Raw genomic sequence first — 27,935 nt, forward strand, 5'->3', positions numbered from 1 at the left:
TATAAATCATTGTACTACAAATCTATTAGCTAAGATTCATATCTGGCCTACCTTGTAAAAACAAAGATGAAACAGTGCTTCAGACTGAGTGATCTAATGCATACTGAAAGATCTACTTTCTCTGAGTTCAGCCTCATTCCCTCTGAGCATGTGTTATTTTCAGGGAGGAAATTGATTCTAAATTGAGAAGCTGCATCAACTCTTTCAGACAATGGAATGACAAGAGCATCTTTCTAAATAGCTTCCTGGAGGAGGCCTGATGGAGTGCACTCCTTTCTCTGGTTCTTATCTTACTGGCTAGAAGTGATTTATACAAGGGGAAGACTCGGGCTTATCATGGCTTGGACTCCCATCATTTCTTTAAAGAAAATTCCGAGCTTTTTCTTCTATCCTTTTTTGTCTGAAGGCAGTAGTAAACCTGGGATATAATTTCATTGGTAAGGGCAACAATTAGTGCCATGGTTTCAGAGCAGTCTGTGGTAATTATTGGGGTACTTATCCAGTTTCACAGGAAGGGTGCCACACCAACGTGGACCCTCACACACAGTGATGCCCAGTTTGGGGCCACACACGTTGTATCTTTCCAGGGCTGAGGGACCTTACTTGGTGCTTCTCTGAATAGTCATATATAAAGAGAATATTAAATAATTTCCAATATGAGTTTATTTAATTCCTTCCAAACTTCACTAAAATTAAAGAAGTATAACTCCTTGAGAGTGTCATCTTTATGTTAATACTCATTTAATAAACTGCAGCTTTCAGACTCAAGAAGTATGTGAGGATGCCAGTTGGGAAGTTATAGGTCAGATTTAGTCGATACTCTGCTGAGCTGCGTTTTGTATTTGTTGACTTTTTTTTTCACCCCTACAGCTACCTTTTAGATAGGTGTAACTATGTCCTTTTTGGTTTTGCTTTTAGATGTAAAATGTGTCAGTTTAAGTAGGCAGAGAGAAGGTGTGAAGGGCAGACGTTATGCAGAGAGAAGGACACATTAGAAAGAACTTACGCTTTGGAAACAGATCTGAGTTTAAATTCTCACTTCTCTACTCACTGGTGGCTCAGCCAGAGCTGAACTTTATCTTGTAGGCAGTGATAGAATGGATGTGGAGAGAACGTTAATCTGGCAATCAGATAGGTGATGGAAACGAAAATCAGCCTCTGGTGTATTTAAAGCATTGACTAGGTGTGTTCAGCTGTTTGGTGAACATAAGGGGAGGTGAGACTCAGCTTCTGCTATCATGGTATGCAGTCCGTGGACAACAGGGAGAGAAACAGCTATCTGGGATTCCAGTGAAAGAAATACACACTAAGCAGAAGTATACATAGTGGATTGTGGGGTCCCTAAGGAGGATTTCTGCTTAGAAAAGGAGGGGCAGGAGGGGGACAGCTTTTTAGAAGAGCTGGCATCATAGCCAGTTATGGATGGATGAGAGATTTCATCAAGTGAGATACATGCTCAAAGGCAGAGAGGGACCAAAGTACCCGGCATTTGGGAGAATACGAAGAATCAGATGAAGCTAAATTGAGGAGTGTGCCTCTGTCTCTCCTCCCTCCCTTCCTTTTTTCCTCCCTTCCTTTTTTCCTTTCTTCCTTCTTTCCTTCCTTCCTTCTTTCTTTCTTTCCCTTCATCCTTCCAACTTTCTTCTTCTCTTCTTTCCTCTCCTCCTTGTAATATTCCCACATCTCTTTTCTTCATCCTTCCTGCAGCAGTCACGTGCCAGGCACTGGGAATATGTGCTGAACCAAATATTTAGCCTCCTGGATGGAGCTTGGAGTCCAGCCCAGCAGGGGCAGCTTTTCTTTCATTAGGAATGTAGACTGGGGAGCTACATGGAGGATCAGCGAATGACTCACAGCTGGACATCCAGCTAGAACGCTATCTCGGTAGACCGGAGAAGACAGACTTGAAGCTTTTATCAGGAAATTGCCATGGCACTGAAATGATGGGGGGTGTGCAATTAATTGTTATCAGAGCTCAGTGGAATCATTACACAGAATAGTATAAGGGTGAAGAGCATGAGCCTAGAAGTCAGACTTATCTGTGTTTATATCTCGACTCCAGTCCTTACTAGGTGTTTAACCTTGGGCAAATTGTTTATCTCTGCTTGTTTCCCTATCTGTAAAATGGGATTATAATAGTACCTCCCTCCTAAGGTTGTTGTGGGAATTGAATGAATTGAATTAGTACGTAGGACTTAGAAAAGTGCCTGGCACATATTAGCCCTAGATAAATACAGGCTGTGAATATTCAATGACTTCTTCTAGTACAGAAAATTAGAATGAACTTCCCAAAGAGGAACCAATTGGGCCCATTTTTGCTAGAAACAATAGGTTCAATAGTTGTGTAGAAGTGAACAGCTTTTCAGGGCTATAAAAGAGTCACACACACTCACATATTATGGAAAGAAAGAAAATAATAGCAATTATTGGCTCTAAGCCAATCTGGTTATTGTTATATTACTTTCCAAATATGGGAAGAAATTTAAGTGAAAAAAATGTATATACATACTTATATATCAGGTTTTAGAGGAGAGAAGTGTGCTCAGCAGTTGACAAATTTTGTTCAAGATTCAGAAGTGCTTTACAAACTGAAATTCAGGCCTTGCGTAGCATTGGGGTAGAGAGAGAAGACCCAAGACACTCCTCTTCTGTTTATATTGTCCAAGCAAATGGTGCATTAACACAGCTCCTTTAGGCTGAGCCTAGTAGCTGATGTGTGTCTTCCAGGGCAAGGACGCTAGGTGGCTGTTTCCTAGTGGTAGGAAGCAGCATTATTTTTCCTAGGGGAAGAATGTGAGCTATCCCACTTTTCACACATAATGGTAAAAATAAGAGAGCAGTGTATAGTGAGAAAAGAAATTATCAAGATGTTATCAGTGTTCAAAGGGAAATCGCTAAGTTCATAATTGGTTTAATAAACTTTGTTTCCATAACAGTTTGTCCTCATTAGCTATTCAGTGAAATGGTATTAATTTTAGGGTTCATCAGTATGTGAAGAGTATCTATGCACTTTCAGACACATTTGCACACCTGCATTATTAGCGAAGTGACATAAAACCAAACTTTTAAGGGGCTCATTATAGATTTTAAACAGTTTATCCTTCTTTAAAAGTAAACTTCAAAAATCCCAAATTACTTCTTATATCCACAACAAAAATAATTTCTGTGATAATAGTAAATAATTGAGCCTCCCAGTGTATTGTAATCGAGTTGTTCTTTTTTTCCTAGCTTTCTGACATAATTTTAAACACATTAATTTCAAACGACCAGGCATTTGAATTTTAAACCATTTTAAATTTGGTAACACCAAACAAGTGTGAAGCATTGATGTTTCTTTCTTTTTTTATTGAAGTATAGTTGATTTACAATGTTGAGTTAGTTTCAGGTATACAGCAAAGTGATTCAGTTATATAATATATATTATATGTATTCTTTTTCAGACTCTTTTCCCTTATAGGTTATTACAAAATATTGAGTAGAGTTCCCTGTGCTATACAGTAGGTCCTTGTTGCGTATCTATTTTATTTTTATTTTTAATTTTTTATTTGCGGTACGCGGGCCACTCACTGATGTGGCCTCTCCCGTTGCGGAGCACAGACTCCGAATGCGCAGGCTCAGCGGCCATGGCTCACGGGCCTAACTACTCTGCGGTATGTGGGATCTTCCCGGACCGGGGCACGAACCCGTGTCCCCTGCATCGGCAGGCGGACTCGCAACCACTGCACCACCAGGGAAGCCCGCGTATCTATTTTATATAGAGTAGTGTGTGTATATTTTAATCCCAACATCCTAATTTATCCCTCCCCCCACCTTTCCTCTTTGCTAACCATGTTTGTTTTCTGTCTGTGGGTCTATTTCTGCTTTGTATATAAGTTCATTTGTATCAATTTTTTTTTTTAGATTTCACATATAAGCCATATCATATGTTTCTTATTCCTAGCAAGTCTGTCCCTTTGCTCATTCACCTTCCTTGTCAAGGCACAGCTGAGCCTCATGTGTGGGAAGCCTGCCACCTGAGTATGGCCTCTGGGTCCTGGCAATCATGCTGACTCTGAGACCAAAGCCACCAGTTTCCTTGTCCCAGGACACACCACAGCACCATAAAACTATACCCACCAGTTCACCCAAATCCGAGTGCCTACTAGGGGCCACCATGTTGTTACTGAATTGGCATGCAGGCAGCCGGATCAACTAATTAACTAATAAGCCTAACTGAAGCTAAATATAATTAATTATACAATATTGAGCTGTCCAAATTTAACTCCACTAAAATCACATAATGAATCTGGAACATAAAGGATTCCTGGCAAAAGGAAAATAGATTTCAGTATGTAAAACGCATTCTTGGTGAATCCTCTTCACTCATTTTTGATTACCCGACTTCTGTGTTTCAGGCATATGTATTTTGAAACATGTAGCACATCATGGGAAAATCAAACACACACACACGCACACAAGTTGGACACCTTTGCCTCATGGATTTAAAACGATGATTTGTTTTCATCTATTTGATGTGATTAATAAATTGACAAAGGCTAACGTAGTGCATACAGACACGATAGCATCCATCTAGGACGGATATTAGTTGGAAGTAGTTTTCTATATCATTTACCATGTTGTATTTAATGCAGATTTTAATGAGCATCAGAACTAAACAAGACCACAGACATTGACACTTCACACTTGTGACACCAAATCTAAAATGGTTTAAAATTCAAATGCCTAGTCATTTGAAATTAATGTGTTTAAAATTATGTCAGGATGCTAGTAAAAAAAAAAAAACTTCAAATACGTGCTTGAAATACAACATTGATTCATTTGTAATGATAAAATAATATTGACTAGTTCAGTTATTATTCATGCAAAAGCAAGAACCACTTTTCAGTCAATGAATCTTAGTATTAAAATCGTGAGAAATACCTTTCTTATAGAATCTACAACCTTTGTCATTTGGTTCTGTTCTTTTTTAAGAGAAACATGAAGTAAATGACCTGAGAGAATGAAATATTTCAAATGCATTTTGATATTTAATCTTTAACAAGTATAGAATTTAGAACCTTGCATCTAAGAATATGCAAGACTCAAAGCATATTTAAAGTCATTATATGTTAATTCTTTATGATGAGAGACAGAGGCAGTGAGGGAATTTATGAGTAGTGATAGACCCCTATCTGGGGATGCACATATTCAGACTTCAGGTAAGTAAAGAGGTTAAGGAGATATCTGATTCACCCAATGGATGCTGACTGTTCAAGTTTGTTGTTTTCAAGGTTATTTAAACTGTTTAGGGATTCTGCTGACAAGCCCCATGTTGCAGCAGCCATAACTCTCACACACAGGGAGATTGTGCAGGTTGTTTTGAGTTTCATTGTTTACTGGCAGACTATAACAGAAATTCTAGTTTTGTTCCTGTCTCAGCGATGCGAAAGTGAGAACATGACTAATAAATTCTCTCAAGTTGATAACACCCTTGAAAGGTTTTTCATCATTTATACTATAAACCCTCTCAAACGTTGATGCTTCAGACACCAAATTACTTTCTCCATTGAATGGTGTGTGCTTACACAGTTTGTGAGTTTCAAAGATACTCCTTCAAGTACAAATTCTAAATCTTGACAAGAATGGCTTCATGGATTACTCATTAGATAATGAATGGCCAGTAATATCTGAGCATATGAAATGTACCAGTAACAGATAACATACAGTTTTCTAGTTCCCTTATAATTATTTCAGTGTGTTAAATGACTTTTTCACGGATGTTCTTATATAGCTTATTTGTTTGCTTTTTACATTTTTTTCATAAAAAAGGGATAATTCCCTTTTTTTTGCAGTAGGCAAATGTGTTAAGAGCAAAATAAATTTCCGAATAGAAGAGTCCTCACCATATTTCTTCAGAGTGTATTTAATTTCATGCACATGTGAAAGATGATAATGTGATTCCTAGGTACTAAACATTCCTCACCATTCACACTCAGTGTGGTTATCTGGAATAAAACTAGATTCAACTTGTAGAATGGTGAATTACTGAAAATAATGAAGTAGAGACCATTCATTAATCTTTATCTGCTTGTCTATTTTTTATAGCCTGGATGAAATGGAAAAATTCATTTGGGGGCCAATCAGATTGAAAAGGGTCTAACATGAAGAGAAACATGGGGCTGAAAAATGTTTTTTTTTTTCTTTTTCAATTATACACAGCACCTTTTTCTTACCTGCCTCTGTTTTTCTTTTAGTGGCAAAGCATTTCTATAACACTGGTTGAGAAAGTTCAGATGATTGCTGTAATCCTAGGATCCCTGTTCTTAATAGCGAGTGTGACCTGGCTCCTCTGGTCAGCCTTCAGTCCCTATGCAGTGTGGCAGAGGAAGGACATCCTTTTTCAAATCTGCTATGGAATGTATGGTTTTATGGATCTAGTGTGCATAGGTAAGATCATGACCTTCAACGTTAACAAACTGTCAGTAATCCATTTCTTGCAGCTCTTACGTTTTCATCAGTTGGATCTAACGCAGAATGTTGTGGTTCACGTGATCTCGGTTATCCAGCTCATTGACTATCTGGGGCGTCACAATCTCGCCACTTTTCTCAAAAAGCATAGCATCTCTATTCTCAAGTAGTCTGAAAAAATGAACAGGATAATGCCCGTTTAAAGTGATCTGTTTTGCAACACAAGGAAGGTGGAGTTGAAGAAATTATTTGGAGTGGGCGATGGAAGGATAGTCCTTTATTTCTGAGGGATGGGAGCACATAAATCCCCCTCACAAAGCTGGGAAAGCACTGACTAGTACCAATGGCGATATGGTACATCTGGGGAGAGCACTGATAACCTGGAGGTCTTACGTGGTGGTGTGGTGACTCCGAGGGCATAAAGGGCCCCTTGGAAGGGTAGGGACTTGGGGACAGTTTTCCTTGCTGTCCTGTGCCTCTTTGTTTCACTTATTAAATTCAGTGGCTTAGAAGAGAAATAAAGGATAGAATATTTTACCTTAAATAGACCGTACAAAAAAGGTTCCGTACGTGTCTCACTTAACCAATCTCTTGTTTCCCTTATACCATGAGAAAATGGGGGTCGATTCAATTCATGCAGCGTCTACCCAGTGTGTGTGAGGTGCCACAGGCATTGTGATGGTGACCAGTTGGCAATAGGAGATGGGGATGGAGAGAGGCAGCACCGTATCCAGGAGATTCCCTGCTCTGATGTGGTTTACAGCTTAAAGGATGTAAAAAGAGCCGAGGGAGGCAGCCGTGGTTTGCAAAGAATGGTCCAAGGACCACCCATGGCAGCAGCATCTGCAGTGCTTCTTTTGAGAAATGCACATTCTCAGGACCCACCCTAGCTCTGCCGAATCAGAAACTTCCGGGTGCCCCCCACCCCAGCAGTCTGTGTTCACAAGCTCGCCAAGGTGCGATGAAGCTTGAGAATGGATCAGGTGCCTTGGTTTGCAACGCTGGCCTCTGCTTGGATAGATCAACTTCGTCTCTCCATAGTCCTCTCTCTCACCTATAAAAATGGGAATAAGCATCCCTAGCACACAGGCGTACAGGAAATAGCTATTATAAAATAATTATGCTGTTAACTGGAAGTTGTAGATTAAGAGTATTTAAATAAGTCACGAACACTGAAATGCTTCAAACCACCTAAATTAACGCCTCTACTCACTAGACCCTTAATTTAACTCTCAGTTTTAATAGCCTCATTTTTTTCGAAAAGAGCTCTATACATTTAAAAGATATGATCAGCTTGGATTTCACCTCCTTTTCTTCTTTCCTCTCTTGTTACTAATATAAGACTAATAAGAAAGAAATGTATAAAATTTCAGGCCAGAAACGGAAAAAGAAGGGAGGGAAATGTCATGAATAATGTGTAAACTGAACAGATGTTGCCTGAATAACTGAGCTAATCATGTATATGAACAATTTGCATTAAATGTGACAATGCATATGTAAGCATTTGGAAATTCTAAATCTCTGTACAAATATAGTCTCTGGGGTATTGCTCTAAATTAAGAAGGATTACAAAATTGTTCTACAAATCCCTCAGCAAATTCAGAAACAGTGTTTATTCTATATTTCAACATAAAAGTTATAAAATGTGGTATTCCACTGATATTAAAAGGGGAGATGAAAAGCAAAAGAGCCATTAGGCTCCCAATCCAACCTGAAGGGAAAAAAATTCCAGTTGACTTTATTACAGCACTGAAAAGGGCCATGTATTTCTTGGTTAGGAAATCATTTTCTTGAATTCCGCAGCCTGAATTTAATGCTGAGTTATTATATCTTAAATTTTCATTGTTAATGCCAGTCTTTTAATCAAGATTATTAGGATTCTGGTTTTAAGAGCACATACGTATAAACTAACGATCTTTTTGACAATGTATGATGTCTTTGGGCCTCCCTTTTGAAATTTGGGTGTTTGCCCTTTTTATAAAGTCAAATTTCTTAGGGACAAAAACCAATTGACATTTTCCTGAATAAGCTTTGGAGAGTGGATTTTTATCTAAGTTTTAAATATTGACAATACTTTTCATTGTCTTTTTGTTCATCAAATCAAAATCCCATCATACAATAGTTTATGCGTATTTTGAAAAATATTAAAGAATTCAGATTGAACAACAGTGCTCATTTCATTTGGCAATCTCATTCATTAGCCTGTTTGGACCCAGAGAAAATCTTATTTTTTTTTTCCCAAGAAATTGAGAAACCATTATAGTCAGAAAGCAAATACGTGTAGGCTACCAACAGCCAACTGGATCATAGCAGGTAATAGCTCCTGCTACCATTTCAAATGAATTAAAATGTCTTCTAATTAGATGTGGACGGTAACAAAGTAGATTACATTGATTATACCTCAGATACATACCCCTGACTGCAAGACCAGAGTCAGAGTTAGGGTGAAAAGCAGGCTTTTCAACTTTGAGTCCTATTTGTTCAGCTCAGTTCAATGAACTTTGTATGTGTCAAACAGAGTACTAAGTGCTGGGGATGCAGATGAGAGTCGGTCACTCTCCTGTCCCCCTAAGGGCTCCCAGCCACAAGAGCAGGACAGACGTGGAAATAACTAGAATTCAGCTGGATGTGCAGAGTGATGGACATATGCACAGGAGATGGTCGTTGGACAAAGCAGGGGGAGATTGATGCTGGCTGTTTTATGCAGGGAGGGAACATTTTCAGGCAGATTTCATGGGGGAAGTGATAGCCAAGCAGGCTGATGGATGAAGAGATGCTTGGCAAGTGGGGAGATGGCCCCGCTGTCACCATTGGAGGATGTAAGATTGGCTCCCCATACAGAGGGCTTTAAAGTAGTTGCAAACATTCCCGTATTCCTGTTCATCCAAGCTTTTCAAACTTGTTTGTACCTAAACGAGGAGCAGATTGACAGCTTCGTAAATGTTCTTCTTAAAAAAGAATTCTGCGAACCCACTGAGGACCATTGCAGAACCAAAAATATGTTATAATCCAGCCAGTGCATGTAATGTTTAGGAAGAGATTTTTATTGGATTGTTAAATAGAAAAGTAAAGATTTGTAGAAAATTTATTTACTTGGGGAAATTTACTTATTTCCAGGCAAAGTAAATTTGTTTGTTGCTTTCATTTATTTTTATGTAAAACATTTTCTGCTTTCCCAAGATCCAGTTTCTTCTTACTATTAAAGTTTGAATTATCCCAAGGGTCTAGGTACCATTATTGTTCAAATACCTAGATCAGGGCTGTCCAACAGAATTTTCTGCAATGATGAACATGTTGTATATCTGTGTTGTCCAATACCATGGACACTAGCTACATTAAGCTGTTGAGCACTTGAAATGTAGTTAGTGAGAATGAGAAACTGAATCTTAAATTTAATTTTATTTAAATTAATTTAAATTTAACTCAGTCATATGTGGCTAGTGGCTACCATATTGGACAGATTTCTAGATGATGGAATGGTAAATGTGTGAGGGTTTGATGAACAAGTTTCACCTTGTCTATATAAACAGGCTGTATTTCCTAAATGATAAAGTAACTCTGTTCCATGAGAGATGAATAAAGTGAAAATGAGTTCAAGAGGGTTAGGAGAAGGGTGTTAAAGGTGAGAGGGTGGTGGTCAAGAGATAAACAGGGAGCTGTAAGAGGGAGACGTCTTAAGGAAATGGAAGTACAAAGAGATATAACTTTGTATTATGTTTGTGGCGCTCTTATAAATATTTACATAGATGGCATTCAGGCTATGATTGTGCACCAGGAAAACTAATATAAAGGATTTAAATCACCAAGATGTTGTAGCCCAGGGTCAGCAACTTAGGGAGAAGTAATAATCACAGCAGACCTGCATTGGCTCCCTAAGAAGATTTGCACAGCGGACAAAGAAAGATTAGCAAACTTAGAAATGAAAAGCAAATGCCTGGCGGAAGGCTCCGGGCACAGGACCTGGGTCTCAGCTCCACACTTTGCACATAAAACACTTCCATCGGCCGTGTAACTCAAGGGAAGCTTGGGCCACGAGAGGAATACGTTTGTGAATGACTCACAGAAATGAGGGGCTAAGTAAGACTCAGCCATAAGGACGGGGGGTCATTTGATTACGTTGCCTCTGGAAGGTGAGGGCAGTTTACCAAGTCTCGTCAGTGTCTGGTGGAACCTCATGAGGTGAGTTCAGTCTCTTTGTAGGAGCAACAAACTAAAACGAAAACCCTATTATGTTAGTGGGATTCCCGAAACAGAGGTAGCAGTGCCTATACCTAATCACATTAACACTCCAAGTTAGTGCCAAAACCGCGTCGGGAAAATATTTGTATCTTCCCTGGGATGGTGAGGGAAGGAACTGGTTATGGCTACAAAATTTAAAAACTTGAATTACTTTTGTTTTTTTTTAAAGATTTTCTTAATCGTCCGCACAGTATAAATATATGCCTATTCAAATTAAAAAAATTTTGTGTTTACAACTGTGAAATATGTAACGTTTTTAAAAAGACGATTTCCCTTTTGTTATGTCACTGCCCTTTTGTTATGTCACTTCCTTTGCAGAAATGTCCCCTCTCAACATTTTGATGTGTATCCTCCAAATCTTTTTCACAGTTTGCTTTTTGACATTTGTAGCTTGGACTGTATTTAACCCCATTCTAGTGGTTTTCTTAAAAATCCATTCTCTGACAATTTAGGTTTGCGGGGCAATTTTATGTAAGAAAGTAAGAGTGAGCCTTGCTGCTATGCAGCTCATCCTGCCTGGCATCTCTGGGGGACACCAGGGATGCCACGTGAAGCTTTCTAAAGCAGGACGGCATAAACAACCATCTTATACTTTATCTCATTATTTCAAAAGCGCCCTGAGAGGTACTTTTGGTTGCTGCTTGTTTCCTGTGTGTGTGTGTGTACCTCTTCTGTTCTGCATGCTTGCACTTGAATTTGAGAAATAGAATAATCAGAAGATCCAGCAATAACAGAATCGGTACTTTAGCCACAGAGCCGTGCGACAGAGGGAAGCAATTTTTCTTAAAGCAATTTCAGGGAGCATTTACTACATGAAAAGAAGAGATTGAAAATTGAAATCCCCTCCGTGTCAACAGTATAATAGGTAGGAGAAACTGACCCCAGAGCTCCTAAACGTGCTGGCGAAGCCAGGGGTTTTGAGAGGCAGTGATCTGGACCACCCCTGCTGGATTTTGTCTTCTAAAAGAATCAGTGCAGTGTTCATAGCGCAGATCCGGTATTTCAGTATGGTATTCAAAAATAACCTGAGGTATACTAGGACGAGGATCTGATCAAAGTTTCTTCTTCTTTCTGTATCAATTATAGTCAGTATTGAAGAATGTTTCTTCTGCAGAAATCTCATACTCTTCAACATGAAGTTTTCTTTTCCTAAGTTTCAAATCTAAATAATTTTTTTAAAATTCAGATAAATTCTTATATATATCATGGCCCTTTTGAAAATCTGTTTTTCACAGTTGGTAATATACCAAGCTAAAGCTACTTAGGCACATGTAAGAAAACTATCTAGAGTTACCAGTTGGTAACTTTTATTCACATTTCATTATAGAACTTTAGAACAATAGATAAATACAACCTATTCCTATGGTTTTGGACTAGTGATATAAGACCTATATTTACTTTTTAAAAGACACAGTAGGGCTTCCCTGGTGGCGCAGTGGTTGAGAGTCCGCCTGACCATGCAGGGGACACGGGTTCGTGCCCCGGTCCGGGAAGATCCCACATGCCGCGGAGCGGCTGGGCCCGTGAGCCATGGCCACTGAGCCTGCGCGTCCGGAGCCTGTGCTCCGCAACGGGAGAGGCCACGACAGTGAGAGGCCCGCGTACCGGGAAAAAAAAAGACACGGTAATTCTCTCTTGCTTTTGGTATTGCTTTACTTTGCTATTTTTTTCTCCATATAGAGCAGCTAACAGTAACACATGATTTAACATTTTATTAATGTGAAATGTAAAGTGTACATTTTCTATTTTTTTGATATTATATGAGGAAAGGTGAAGAAGTTTGACAAAGAATTTCAGGATAATCAGAGTCTTGGTTACCACAAATGAGTCCTTGCCATGGAGGATGACCAGTTGTCTATTGAATGCCAGGGTTACTTCCGCCTAAAATGGTGCATTTAGGTCATCTTCCTTCCTGTGGCTCATTTTCAACACGTATAACCCAATTAGCATAAGCAAAGCGTAAGAAAGTGAATCAACTAAGGGAAGAAAATTCTAATGCGTTCCAAACAAAATATAAATGACATTGAAACCATCCCCTGTTTAAAATTGTCCATGCTCGCTGGCATCTCCTAGCATGATTCAGAAGGTGACAATATTTCTTAAAGTGTTTTAGGTGAAAAACATATTTACTGAAAGAAAGTAACATTGGAATTGAAACATGCCGTAACTTAGAGCAGAGAAAAATGGGTTTGCTGGGGAGCGCCCTCCAGAGGGCTTCTGCTTCTTACCTTGTCACACAGGGTCATTACCATACAGATGTGTGATTGAAAGGACAGCAGTTGGCGAGATTTATAAAAAGTTCAGCTCCCGGGTCGTGATAGAGAGATAGCATTTTTTTTAAGCTGCAGTATATTTATGGGCAAATATAAAAGTTATCAAATAGTTCCAGGAGAAAAATGTAAAATTACCGAGAGAACACTCAAGCTTACCACACTCTCTAGGGCCTGTGGGGCGCTCTGTTTCACAGAAGGGGTTGTGGATGTTGGACAGACGTCTCAGCCCTCCCAGGGGACAGCCTAGACCACGGAGTCAGTCCAGTGTGACCTGACATGGGGCGTCTCCGCATCGAAGAGACTTTCTCTCTGGGAAGTGGGGACACCTCTTCTCAGGACCGCCAAATGGTACAGCGCCAACTCATTTAAAATTGTCAGGGAGTTTGATCGTAAGATTTCAAATCTACGTAAAGTAGATTTTTTTGGTGGGCGGAGCCCACCTTTCATCACACTCCACCCGTTCCCACCCCAGTCACCACCACTACCACCAGGTTTGGGATCTGAGCCACTGGGATCACTCAGGAAAACGGAGCTTGGACGTCAGTGGGTCCACATTCGGCCACGGAGGGGAGGCGGGGGGCTGGGGGGAGACGCAGAAGGCTGCGCGAGTGCCTGGCTGGCGCTTTAGGTTGCAGCGGATGAGGGGAGGTGGTGTTGCCCTTGTCTCACTCTGAGTTTCATAGGAAGCACGGATGTGGGTGAGTCTGCGTGAATCATATAAGGCGTGAGAAAAAAGCAGCTCAGCTTGAACGGTGTCTGGCAAAATAACGAAGGAAGTCGATTAGCCCGGTGTTTCCTTTTTGAATCGTCCTATCACAGTTTTCCCTCCAGACGGGAGAGGACTGTCAGCCACCTCTGCTCCATTTCCTGCTTCAATTTCCTGATCTCTCATTTGATCGGGGACCAACGTCCCTCCAGCCTCTCAGTTTGGCCACTTGGGAGACCCTTGCCCAGCAGCTGGACAGAGGCCTTCTACTCTGGCCCAGAGCCCCTCTGGGTTTCCCTTCAAGCTTCCTCCCAGGCCGGGACTGGGCTGCGAGGTGGGCCGCGCTGGTTGGTCTGTCATCCTTGCAGCCGTGCCTGTTACCAGATTCGGATGCTCTCCTGGCTTGTTTGGAATCGTTCCTTAGAGCAGAATTCCTTTACATGCACAGATCATTATTTCCTGATCTCAGAATGTGTTCGTGGGCTTGATGCCCCAGGAAGTGCCCCAGCTTCACTTAGAATCTAGCCAGGCCCCTTGGACGGAGAGGCAGAATGGGCCCTTGTAATTCAGCATCGTTAGAGAAAGAACAGAGCTTTACCCTTTATATGCTTTGAGAAGCAGGCCGTTATTATCTCTTTACTCTGGAAGTACAAATTATAGGCTATCCTGTGCCTTGATCACACTGATGTTTACCAACTTTTCCAAAGATTATTATCATAGTTTGTTATTAGTGGTATCGCTGCCTTTAAAACCCCCGGAGAGAAAGCAGAAAGGAACTTGCTTTTCCTACTTGTCCTCAAGGCTGTGCCTGAAATGGTCTCTCAAAGTGAGTTAACTCTTCAGGCCTCCTCCTGGGGGAGAAAACGCAACCCCAAACCTTCCCCTCTTGTGACCTTGTACAGTTCAAGTTCTTTTGGAGAAACATGGACATGATAAGCCGAGCAGCAGACCAAATATGTTGTTATTGTTAACTTTTCTTTCCTCCATAGGAAATAGTGTGAATCTTTCAGCCTGTCTCAATTGGGGCGGTTTAGCCAAATAAGTATTAGTCATCTATTAGGCCAGCATTCACTGGGTATTTATTGTGTCCCAATAATAAAGTACAGGATAGAAATACAAGTAGTTCACAGTCTGCTGCCTGTTTTTGTATAATCCATGATCTAAGAATGATTTTGAAATGGTCAAACAAACATTAAAAGAAGAATATTATTTCACTGCCTATGAAAATTATATCATATATAAATTTCAGTGGCCATAAAAAAAGTTTTCTTGGAACCCAGTCATATCCATTCACTGATATGTTGTCAGTGAGTGCTTGCAGCCTCATCAAAGAGGGACCATGATGTGTGCATGACCTACAATATTTACTATCTGGGCCTTTGCAGAAAAGCTTTTGGAATATAGCATCCTCCCTGCTCTCCAGCTGCTGACAAGAGACAGTCAGGGAAATAAGCAATTAAAATACAACCTGGAGGGCTTCCCTGGTGGCGCAGTGGTTGAGAGTCCGCCTGCCGATGCAGCGGACACGGGTTCGGGCCCCAGTCCGGAGGATCCCACATGCCACGGAGTGGCTGCGCCCGTGAGCCATGGCCGCTGAGCCTGCGCGCCCGGAGCCTGTGCTTCGCAACGGGAGAGGCCACAACAGTGAGAGGCCCGTGTAATGCCAAAAAAATAAAAAATAAAATAAAATACAATGTGGAAAGTGCCAGGAGAGAAATGTATGTGAGTGCAGGTGGGGGAAGGTTAATCATACTTAGGGTTGGAAAGTTGAGCCGGGGGTTTGTATCTGGTGGTTGAAACCAGCGTCTGCGAGGGCAAGTGATTTGGGTGATATGAGCAGCAGTTTGCGGAGCACAGTGAGACACAGAGCAGGCAGAGAGGGGAGAGCGGCCACAGGAGGAGGGAGTGGGGCCGGGCGAGGGGAGGAAGGGACCGCGGCAGAGGAGCAAGTGGCCAACAGTGCCAGATGCCTTACCAAGAGCAGGTGAAATCCAGACAAAAACGTATCACTGGATCTGGCAATACGGGGGTTCGGTGGACAGACACAAGATTGCTGAGAATGGCTGGGATAGGCAGAAGGGGCTCAAAATGTAAGTTCATAAGTCTTGGCGGAAAAGGGGCACAGTTAAATGAGGGTAGAATCTGGGGGGTAGGTGTAGAATTGAGGAAAGTTCCTGTTTATTTGTTTTAATGGTGGAGCGAGGTTTGAGCAAAATGCTGAGAAGACAGACCCAGAAGAAATCAGAAGGCAGGTTGAAGATCCAGGTGGGAGGGGACACCTTGATGCCCCTGAGGTGCGGAGATAGAGCCCAGCACACAGGGGAGGGGTCCGTGTCTTGCACAGGAAGGGCGCCCTCACCCCTGAGATGGGGGGGAGGAGAGGGCGGGCGCAGCTGGAGATGCTGCACACGCTGCTCTGGGAGGGTAAGTGGATGGTCCTCCTTGCCAAAGATCTCCCCTTTTTCAGGCAGGCAGATAGTATGGTCATCTGTGGAGACAGGGAAGGCACAGCCTGGGGACAGGAGTCTGTGGAGAGAATTAAAAATGACAGTCAGCAGCGCAGGGCTTCGGGGAGGGGAGCTGAGCCAGGAGACATGAAAAACCACTGGGCGTGATTGCGTGCCCTCCCGAGGCTGGGCCGGGGGTGGCCCCAACATCCAGGGCTATGAGGCTGTGTATTCTTACCCACTAGCGCTGAGAGTGAGTGCAGAGCGGTGAAATGGTGAGACTGGGCTAAGATGAGGTTTTATATACAGAGCTGCTGGGAGACCAGCAGCGAGATGAACCTTGCCCTTCACCTTGAGTGGTGGAGGACGATTACAGGATGGCGTTGCTTTCTCGGTGGCTGGGGAAGCAACCAGAGCCAGAAAGAAGCTGGCAGAGTGGAGAAAGATTGCCCAATAGAGGGGCTCGAGGTCTTCAGGAAGTAGAACGGGTGCACTCATTGAAAGGAAGAAAGCGGGTGAGTGAGAAGCAGTGGAGGTGGTGGTTGTCGGCAGTGCTGGTACAGTGTCAGGGCTTTTGCACTTGGACCAGTTTCTGGAAGGGAAAGGCCCGGGGTGGAGTGAAGGAGGGACAGCGGAGGGCAAGTGTTATGCAGGTCAGGTCATGGTCAAGTCTTCCACATGGACCTGAGGAGTGTGGGTCTGTGGGGCTGAGGAGATCCAGGAGCCAGGGGACAAATCATCTGAGATTGTAGGGGTCAGCTGAGGCATCAGGAGGGGACACCCCTTGTGGCTTCGCTCTGTATGTGAGCGTTCGCACATTCGCGCGCACGTGTGATTTGCGCGACTTCACTCTTTCTTTGTCTTTACTGTTTTCCACGAGAGTGGTTGTGTGATTTCTAAACACGTGAGGGCTGGAACAATTGCAAATACTTTAGAGAGATCTGAGTACATCCCTAGGCTACTCTAAAATGAGGTTCTTAAAGAGGCCAATTCAACTTGGACATGGGACGTTTTCCTTGGAAGAGAAAGCAGAGTAGACCGTGGTAATGGGAACCATGACAAGATGACACAGCTCCCTTAACCTGAGAAGCTGGAGATTCTTCTTCAGAACTGGCACCGACCTCTTTGGGAGCCTCCTGGCTTCACGCTATTTTGCAACAAAGAACTTTCTCACGACGGAGAGTGTGAACGTGATTTTTCTAAACGATGCTCCTACGTAGCGCACGGAGGATGTGGGACTGCGGCACGCTGCCAGGGTTTCTCTGGGGTCATGAGGAAGCACACAGAGGAGCAGAGAAGTGGAGCCTGTATATGTTTTCAGCTGCTTCCAAATACGTTGAAAGGAGGTTTTAAAATCAAATCTCCAGTGATGACTAAGAGTGTGTTTACCCTGGCCCAGGCAACATTCTAAGCACTTTACCTGCATTTTCACACTCAGTCCTCACAGCAACCCAATGAGGTGTAGGTACTGTTCTCCTCACCTCAGAGATGAGAAAACTAAGGTGCCGTTAACCAGTTTCCGGAGGTCACACAGATTGGAAGAGGGACCCAAGATTGGACTCCAGACACTGCGGCTCCAGAGCCTGTGTAAAACTATTTATGTGATTAATTCTATCTATCTCCTTATACGGTGAGCTCAAATGGCTAACTTACAAAATGTTGTCTATTCAATAAAGTGAAACTACTTCGTCAGTTGCTGTGTCGAACACCTAAGGCACGGAATCAGGAATAAATACTTTCTTCAACTACTGATTTTAGATCAGAAATAGAGAAAAAAATTTCCTTAGAAACCCAAAGTAATGTAGCTGTTTTGTGAAGCCTTTATTTATTGTAAATTCATAGAACCACAACATACAGAAACATTAGTAAAGAGAATGGAAAATATACCATACCCAAAGCCATGTCTCTCTCTTTGCATTGTTCTGAGTGAAACAGTTTCTTGATAAGAATAATTTATGTAAAGAATCACATCTCAACCTTGAATTTTCTTGCTAGATCACAGAATAGAATATTAAGGAAACTTAAGGTCTGAGCATTTTTATATTCAGGATAAAAATTTTTTATTGCTTTTTCAATTAAAAATCTTACTGATGTTATGTGGATGAATTCAGAGAGTTAGAAACTGTACTTATGCTGGGATGGTCGCTTCTGTTTGGAATTTTTACCCACAGTCTGTGTGATTTAAGAGAAATGAAAAGCAAAGCCAACAAATGTGAAATAGCCTATGTCAGGTCCAGAGAGAAACAGGTTTTTGGGGTTTTTTTTGTTTTTTTATGTTTTTTTTTTTTTGCGGTACACGGGCCTCTCACTGCTGTGGCCTCTCCCGTTGCGGAGCACAGGTTCCGGACGCGCAGGCTTAGCGGTCGTGGCTCACGGAACCAGCCGCTCCGCGGCATGTGGGATCTTCCCGGACCGGGGCACGAACCCGTGTCCCCTTCATCGGCAGGCGGACTCTCAACCACTGCGCCACCAGGGAAGCCCACAGGTTTTAATTAGATCAATTAAAACTTTTAAAATGCTGTTCTCACCCCTGAAATGGAACAATCAATACATGTATTGTTTACCCCAAAGATTAATAAAATCATAATCTGCAAGTTTGGAGTAGACAGTTTGGTCCAGAGTGTGGGAAACAAATGGAAATCTACCAAAGTAGATTCCCAATCCTTGAGGCATTAATTAACCCAGAAGATAGACATTGATAGGCTTTTTAACCAAATACTGTAATATTGAGGTTTGCAGAGTTATTTATTTTATAAACTGGGAGGATCACTCCCATCTACCATCCAGATGCTGCAATGCACACTTTAGAATAAAGGCCAGAGGAGAACTGACCATCTTAGTCTGAAAAGAGATTTTGATTCTGTCTACTTCATAGTCAGTATAATATCCCATGGGCCAAACAGACACTAGCGAGGACCGACTTCAGCCAGGGGTGGCTCCTGAGATATGAGTTCTTGCAGAGGGAGTGCATTGGATCAGGCATCAGGGGTCTGGCTCTGATTCTGGGCTTGGACACTTAACTGTGGCCCATTGGTCAAGCCGTGCCACTTCTCTGGGCCTCAGAGACTTCATCCCCCCCATGTGAACAGGTTGGGTTAAATCATACCCAATATTTCCTAATTTTGAAATTCAGTGACTACATTTGACAACTTCTCATCTCTGTGATATGATGTTACTCTTTGCTACCAGGTGTTCCATCTGTCCATGAATTGGAGTTGCATTCAGCTGAAATTAAACTGATTCTAAATCATGCTCCCAGTTACAGGGGAACTCTAGGATACCTTTATTACCTATAAAAGTATTGGACTCATTCCTTTATTTCTTTTATTGAAATAATCATATCCATAGATCTTTTTTTCCTCAAGCCCTTTTGGATGGAAACTTAGATAATATAACAATTCTTCTCTCCAGTGAATTCTTTTAATCCTTTTTTTAAAAAATTAACATATCATGTATTTTATAATGTATAACAAGTTTGCAGCTTTTGAGGAATATTCTGTGAATATGCCTATGGTAGATTTGTGCTCCAGGGCTAGTAATTGAAAGTTCAGCGGAATCTCCTCTCTAATAAGGAATAAAAAAATTCATTAAAATAATTGATTGATGGATTGGCTTCTCAGAAGAGCAAGTGGTCAGATAAATGGACAGCATTTTTTTAATTCTCCTGTTTTGCCTGGAAATAGAAGAGAGGAATCCATGTCTGCCTCTTAGGCTTTTGGCCTGGGCACCGTCATTTTGTGACTATTGGATTCATGACAGTAATTGAAGTAGGAATAGGGTTCCTGTCCTCAGGGAGCACATGACTGGTTGGGGTCACGGAGAGATGATTCTGTGTTTCATGGTTTCATCTCAGATTTGCTAAGAAGAGAGAATTAGCAGAATTTCATGCAAGAGGATAGACTAGTCTAGGTGATTCTTGGGTTTCAGCTTAACTGACTTGGGGGATGATCATTAACTGAAATAAAGATGGTAGGTTAAGAACCAGATCCAACCTATGTCAAGACCTTCTAGAAAAGGGGGTGCTTCCCTCACTGCCGACTAGTGAGAGGTTACACTCCATGTTAAAATTTGCCTTTGCATCTTGTTCTGTGCCCAGGCAGTGTTGGTCCTCAGCATTGAAGGAACAGCACAAATGTGTTCTTTGCAACCAGGCTGATGACGGCAGATTTCATTGAGTGGAGAGAGGGAGACATAGAGGGTGGCAGTGTTGTAAAACAAACACCATGAATTTCCTTTGGTGTGCTCTCAGAGAAACGGTCATTTAGTCTCTGTTGTCATAATCGTTGTCATAATCATTTCTTCATGTGTGCTGTTCTTTACGTTGGGGGTGAGGTGGATTAGCTCATCCATATTTGGAAACTAGCCAGCCCCTAGTGTCAAGGGTTTTCATGTTGTGGAAAGTTTCTGAATAATTCGTTGTCCTTATCACATTTCTTAGCAAAGCAGATCTTACTACCAATGCTAATGATGAATCTGTGTTTGAACCCCTGAGCTTTAAACTTTGATGACCAACCTGCCATTCTCAACTTGGTTCTTATTTTATATATATATATATAAAATATTCAACAATAGAAGAATCAACTTATCTTTTAGAGATATAAGTACATTTTATGCAGGATATTTCTTTTCTTTATTTGTTCTGATGGGCAATATTGGAAATATGTTTCACAAAAATCCCCATGTATAATCAGGATACTGTAGTTTGCAGAGGCCTAGATTTTAGGATATCAGCTGATGATAGCTTTCTTTTGTGAGCTTAGTGATTTCTGTAATGGAATATGTATTGTCTTTCAATCTTTATATCTCTCTTTAAGTTTTATATTTTTGCTTTTTTTTTCTTTCCTGGTTTTTGTTTTACTTTAAGCTTCATATATAGTTGAGTCCCAACAAAAACCATTCAGTGTATATAGAAATGACTTGTGGTTATTTCTTCAGGATTCATATTAACAAGATTCAACAATGGAAGAGTAACTTTTAAAGTGATCACCTCTACACTTACTAAGTTTCCATAATGGTTGGGCATTTAAATGTAGAGTATCTTGGGAAGATGTGCCAGGAGGATTCACGCGTTTGATTACATTCTAGCAATGATGATTCCCAACAAAGGGTATCTTGGGCCACAGTCGCATTTAGTTAACCCTCTTTTGTGCAACCACACTCTGGTCTTCCCCAAGTTCCAGTGGGAATTAAGGACTAAAAAATGGAGCCACTTTATGAGGTTGACTCTAATCTTCTCTAATCTGTTCTTCTTTTATTTTTTTTGAATTTTATTTATTTATTTATTTTTGGCTGTGTTGGGTCTTCGTTTCTCTGCATGGGCTTTTTCTAGTTGCAGCAAGCAGGGGCCACTCTTCATCACGGTGCGCGGGCCTCTCACTGTCGCAGCCTCTCTTGTTGCAGAGCACAGGCTCCGGATGCGCAGGCTCAGCGGCCATGGCTCACGGGCCTAGTTGCTCCGCAGTATGTGGGATCTTCCCGGACCGGGGCACGAACCTGTGTCCCCTGCATTAGCAGGCGGATTCTCAACCACTGCGCCACCAGGGAAGCCCTGTTCTTCTTAACTGTAACCATAGGGGCCCCAAAGTCACCATTCCGCTCTGGTGCACGCTGACTTTCCAGAATGAAACTCACTGAGAGAGGTAGGGGGAGAGAGGGAGAATGAGAATGAGAATCTTGGCCAGGGAGAATGGTTAAATTTAACTGAGAAATCTTAGACATTTTCACACAATCAAGAGAGCCTTTTCTGGCCAAATATCCGCTGCGAGCTGCGAGTTCTTTAGCTTTCCCAAGGGTCTCTGTGATTGAACAGCACACAGGCGTTTAGGCTGTGTTATCAGGATCTTACATTTCTTGGGAAAGCTCAGGATGAGTGCAGCTTACCAGATGGAGTGTTCACCACTTACAGTGTTGCCTTCATATGAGGTTCCTCAACCCTCTTCTCTCCTAGGATGGGGACAGATGGAAGGCACTGTTTTATTGGCACTCCTAGAGATGAAACAGTGTCAGTGACACACAAGGATATTAAAAATGGCAACTAATTGTATAACTTTGCCCAAATCATAGTCTCCGGGGCTTAATTTACTCATATTTTAAATGAGGATGATGTAGTTTTTATACCAGGTCTGTCTTAGCCTGTTTGAGCTGCTCTAACGAAATACCACAGCCTGGGTGGCTTAAACAACAAACATTTATTTCTTACAGTTCCGAAGGCTGTGGGAAGTCCAAAGTCAAGGTGCTGGCACATTCAGTCTGGTGAGGGCTCTCTTCTTGGTTTGCAGACAGCCATCTTCTCGTTATATTGTCACATGGCCTTTCCTTGGTGCATGCACGCGCACACACACACACACACACACACACACACACACAGAGAAAACTTATGTCTCTCCCAATTTTTATAAGGGCATTAATCACCCTCATGAATTACCTCCTACCTCCAAATACCATCATGTTGCAGATTGGGGCTTCAACAAATGAATTTGGGGGAGATGCAAACATTCAGTCCATAGCAATATCTCTTTCAGTTGGTCATTCTGTGACTAGGAGAGGCTGCCATCCCCTGGATATTTAGAATGAATAGCACTGTAGCACTCAAGGTTTACATATAGACAAATTTTGGGGCTTCCTTCTCAGAGCTGATATCTTCATAATGTTGGACAATTGGCTAAATCTCTCTAGGTCTCAATTTCCTTAACTATGAAACTATTCAATAATATATATTTGTAGAGTCGCAGTCAAGATTAAATGAAAATTGTGCATGTAAAAGCACTTGGCACAGAACAGATCCTTGATAACAATTTAGTTTTTAAATTATGAAAAATGACCAAATCTATTCAAACAAAAGCTGAAACAAGCAACACAAGAAGTGAAATGGTTAGACTGGTGGTTTGGTAGCTAATATCAACATTTGTTTGTATTTGAACATAAATTTTGCAAGTCTCCGTTAATTGTAACACACCATTTGTCTATATTGAAATAAACATAGACAACTGGTGAGTGTGCGCACACATGCACATGCGTGAGTCTGTGTACCTTGAGAGTCTTCCCATTATTTCATGGGTAGTTAGCCCATTTTCTACTACCTTGTAAGAATTTCAACTAACACACCATTTCCAAATTTGGGATATATTTTACTTACATAAACACTGTGCTCTTATTTCAATGAAACCAAAAAATACTTAAACCTGCTCTGTCGTTAAAGATTATTCCCTAACAAAAATGTTCCTTTGCACATCAATAAGGGAATGCTCAAATTAATGTTACTGGCAAGAAAATGATAAGAAGCAACCAACTGCACACACAGGGACACCTACACACACACGGTCCTCAAGTTTCAAAACCCCAAGTTCCCATGAATCACACCTTGTTGACACCTTTGCCATTAATAATGTAGCAAGTAACATATAATATTTACATTTTATAGAAATTATAATTGCTTTTCCCTTCAGAGTTAGTGACTCAGATGAAGCAAATCCAAGCCTGTCTTCCTATGACCTGAAATGTCAAGGTGACAGATTCATTTTAAGGCTTAACTTGAGGTATTACACAGAGAGTGAAGGCTACTCAAGGATGTGAACTGATCAGTTATGAAACAAGAGGGGACCTATCATCAGTAAGACAGGAGGGCAGTGCGTTTTTTAATAGCCAGATTCTCAACACATTGTACTAGAGTTAAATGAATCCTTACCTCTGGATTTCAATGATCACAGTAGTCAAGTCTTCTCATAACCACTAGTACAAATGGCATTTGCCACTGCCCCAGAAAAATCTTAAGGAAAAGGGGAAAAGTTTACATTAAAAAGGAGGGTGAGATGGGGTTCCTCCTATTTCAGTAAAATTTAAGCCTCTAGAGGATGAGGAGTAATTCCAAACTTTCACGGGGAATAAAGCAAAGTCTAAATGTCACTCATAACCTGAATGCAATGAAGAAGCAGCACATGGAGCTGGAAATTCAGGAGGACTATGTCTTCATGAGAACTTCAAGTAGTTCTCTTTCTTTAAATTTAGTTCAAAATGTACTATAAAGACCTATGGGATTTATTTCTACACGTTGGGTAGATTTATGTATAATATTTAGAAAAGTGCTACCAGGAATATATTCCCAGAAAATGACTTTCAGCTTGAGTAAATGATCTGATTTCTGGCCTTTCAAAGGAAATCACTAAAAAAAAAAGAAGAGGATCCTGTGAAACAAGTGGTTTCCCCTGGTGAAGTCAGCCCCCCATCACTGCACTTAACAAGAATGAACCTGTTGCAGACTGTAATGGTCTTATGATTAGTGTGAATGAATGCTTCTCACCACATAGATTCACTATTGATTTTTTAATCAATAATAATGTCTTGTATTTAGATAGTTACCATCTCCAAAGAAATCTGAGTGCTTTATAGTTCATGAATTCCAATTTATCTTCATACCATCCCACTGAATGTATAGATTAGGCATTCCAATTGCATTTTAAGGAGGAAAAACAGAACCAGAAAAGTTAAATCATTAGCCAGGGAGATTTCAAAAAGCTAATATTAGAATTACCAATTAAATTCTGGTAGTCTTGACTTATAATTCTGACTGTTTCCCCAAAACATCTGGTCAGTTGGGTCAACTCTGATTATTCTTTAGGAAAAAGGAATCAAACCATTGAATTGCTATGATTAGCAGAAGTTTACATTACTTCTCATTATTTTGGTGATGTACAATAATTGGGCTTAAGACGTTTTTATCTATTAGAGCATATGCATTTTTTAGTGGCCTATGTTAGTATCTTTGGAATGCTCTTAAGTCACGTGTGCCAGACGTTTATCTCCTGGTAAGGGATAGATGTAAAATTTAAATTCTCATATTAGGTAGGTGTGATTTTTCAAAGACTTGGTATCTCCATCATCTCTGTGGTGTTGTTTTAATTGACAAAAAAAAAAAAAAAAAAAAAAGAAAGAATCTCCTCAATAAAAACTTGTTCAAAACCCGTACTCATTATACCTCTGGGAAGGTTACTATCATCCTTTCAGTCACCCAGGCTTCTAGCCTTAAAAATGTGAGCCTCTGATTTTTTTTTTTCCCCTTCTTGCATTTACAATTTCTGTCAGTTTTTCCTCTGACAAGTTTATTGCTTTGTTTCTCTGTGTTCTCCTTACTGCTAACGCTCTGCTCCTCACATATAACGTGGTAACCTCCTTACTTGTCTCCCCTACTTCTGTTGTCTATTCTTCAACCCATCTTAGGTCAACTTTCCTAATAAATTTTCCATAACTTTTGAAATTATGAATTATTTGGGTACGTGAAAAGTATATAGAATAACACGTTAAACATTCATATCCCCACCACCCAGCTTAAAAAAACCGCGATATTAAAGGCACAATAGAAAGCCCTCTTTGAAGCCTCTCTCCAATTTCACCCTCCCTCACTATCATGAATTTAATGGTTATTATTCCCATGCACGTTTTAACATTTTAACCATATGTATCTGTATCCATAAAAATTTATAGTATTTCTTCAATCATTTATACTTCTGAAATTTTCATTTGTTATGTGGCTTTGAGATTTCCACTCTTATTTTAAGATTTATCCGTGTTAGTGCATGTGACTTTGTTCCCTTCTCTTTCATTGCTATAGTCCTTTGGATCCACCCAGGACAATTTGTCCATTCTTCTCAGGATGGACATTGAGATTGTTTGCGTTTTTTTTCTCAAACAAATATGTAATAAACATTTTTGAACATGCTTCCTTTTTCATATTTATGAGAGCTTCTCTAGGACATACTCCCGAGATTCTAAATGCTAGGAGGTGGTAAGATCTTCTCATTTTCAAATTTTGGTTAAAAGTGATTGTGTCAAAACTGACACATCCTCCTTACGTGCCATATTCCATTCTTCAGAAAGACTTCATTGGCTTCTCCTCCAACTTTCAATGGAATTGCAAATTCCTCTGAGAGAAGCTCCTCCTCACTTTTCTACCTGAAGGGACCTCCCCACCAGGAACTCCTTTTTGTATTAGGTCACAGATTCAAAAGCTTTTGGACTACACATTGAAATATAAATGTGTGAAAAATGCAGGGTATGGTGGGATCTGGAGTGGATGGTGGAGATGGAGCCATGCGACAGGGCACCATATCCAACTTACGGTTGGCTAGTTTGTAGTCCCCAAGGTTCCCGTATTATTTTGTTTACTTTCCTGAAAGTTCGTCTCAGAAATGTGGAATCATCAATTCCCTGTATAGCAGCAAAGAGCCCTCTGGAGCCCGCCTGCCTGGGTTTGAATCCCTGTTCCACTGCTGCCACCTGTCTGCTCTTGAGCAACTTCTTGTTTGTAAAATGGGGGACATGCTAGTGCTTACTTTGTAAGGGGGTGGTGAGAAATAAATGAGATAATATACATAAATCTCTCAAGTAGGCGCTTAATAAATATTTGTTGAATTGTTGAGGAGAGGAAAAATAACAAAAGGTTCGATCGTATCTCCTGTGTGTCAGACATTGTTCTAGAGGCTGGGGAGGTGGCAGTGACCTTGATATTTGTCTCTTTCACAAATCAAGTTGCCAACTGGGACCAAGTCTCTAACACATTGCTTGGGCTCACAGTGGGCACTCAAGAAAGAGATGCTGAATGAAGAAACGAACCTAATGGTTCTCCTAAGGCAACGTAAATGCCTAAGGATGTTCTGAGCCATAATGGAGCAAGTAATTTATACCCATGATGACTTTACTGTCTGCATGGCAGTGGATTCTTATTTTTGAATATTGACAACTCCTATGTAATACAGGTAATAGCTTGCCATTAGACATAGTGTTTGAGCAGTCAGAATACCACGTTTTTGATGATGATGCGTAACAGAGAATAGACTATATCTTTAATCTTACTTGTATACAAAATAACATTCTCAACTTTTGATGATGACCAGTCTTTTTCATTTTTCCCTCAAATTTAGGTCTCATTGTCCATGAAGGAGCTGCAGTTTACAGAGTGTTTAAACGCTGGCGAGCTGTCAACTTACACTGGGATGTATTAAATTATGACAAAGCCACAGACATCGAAGAAAGTAGCCGGGGAGAGTCTTCCACAAGCAGAACTTTATGGTTGCCATTGACGGCTCTACGAAACAGGAACTTGGTCCACCCAACACAGTTGACCTCCCCAAGGTTTCAGTGTGGCTACATGTTATTACATCTGTTCAATCGGATGAGGCCCCATGAAGATTTGTCAGAAGATAACAGCTCGGGGGAGGTTGTGATGAGAGTGACTTCAGTGTGACAAAGCTAAGAAGGTGCGGTGTGGACCACCCTGCACATTTTGGAATGTAATTGCAGTGAATGGCAAAACCATAGCACTTCTAAAAACACACATCTATGAACTTTTTAAAATTTATGCTTTTTATATGAACATTTGAATTGCAAATACATTTTTCTGAAAAAAAGAGTCTTCCTGTTCTTTGCTTTCTGATTTATCACATCTTTTATAAGTTGGTACTTGAAATCATTATACATATTATTTAACTCTACTTGGTTAAAAGAATGGTGAACATTATCCTTAAGGTCAAAACTATTTTTTTGTTGCTTGTTTTAAATATATTTTTATCAAACGTTTTGCTCCATGTGTAATTTTTCAGGCATGCTACCAATGGGGAAGAGTTTAGAATGCTGTGGGCAAATTCCAAAGTGCCCATCAAGGGCGAAGCACAGAGGTGATTCTGTGATGCACTGGTCTTCCTCATGCCTCAGGCTGGTTGGCACACTTGAGCATGACTTTTTGTGTAGGATGAATTAACCTGTCACCAGGAATGCAAGTTCTAGGAATTATGGCTTGTTTTCTAACTTCTGAAACAGTACAGAGAGCTTGTA

The 27,935-nt window shown here is 40.9% G+C and overlaps 1 protein-coding gene across 1 annotated transcript in view; it reads left to right on the forward strand.

Moving 5' to 3' along the window:
* The window catches only part of MARCHF11 (membrane associated ring-CH-type finger 11), a 118,317-nt gene extending 90,694 nt beyond the window's left edge, over positions 1-27,623 (forward strand). Inside the window, exons 3-4 of the mRNA XM_060007102.1 lie at positions 6,234-6,426; positions 27,026-27,623. Of these exons, the coding sequence (XP_059863085.1) occupies positions 6,234-6,426; positions 27,026-27,348 (516 nt within the window). The 3' untranslated portion in view covers positions 27,349-27,623. The remainder of the gene's footprint in view (positions 1-6,233; positions 6,427-27,025) is intronic.
* Positions 27,624-27,935: the final 312 nt, after the last annotated feature.

Source organism: Delphinus delphis, chromosome 3 (genome assembly GCF_949987515.2).
Source record: "Delphinus delphis chromosome 3, mDelDel1.2, whole genome shotgun sequence".
Lineage (NCBI taxonomy): Eukaryota > Metazoa > Chordata > Mammalia > Artiodactyla > Delphinidae > Delphinus > Delphinus delphis.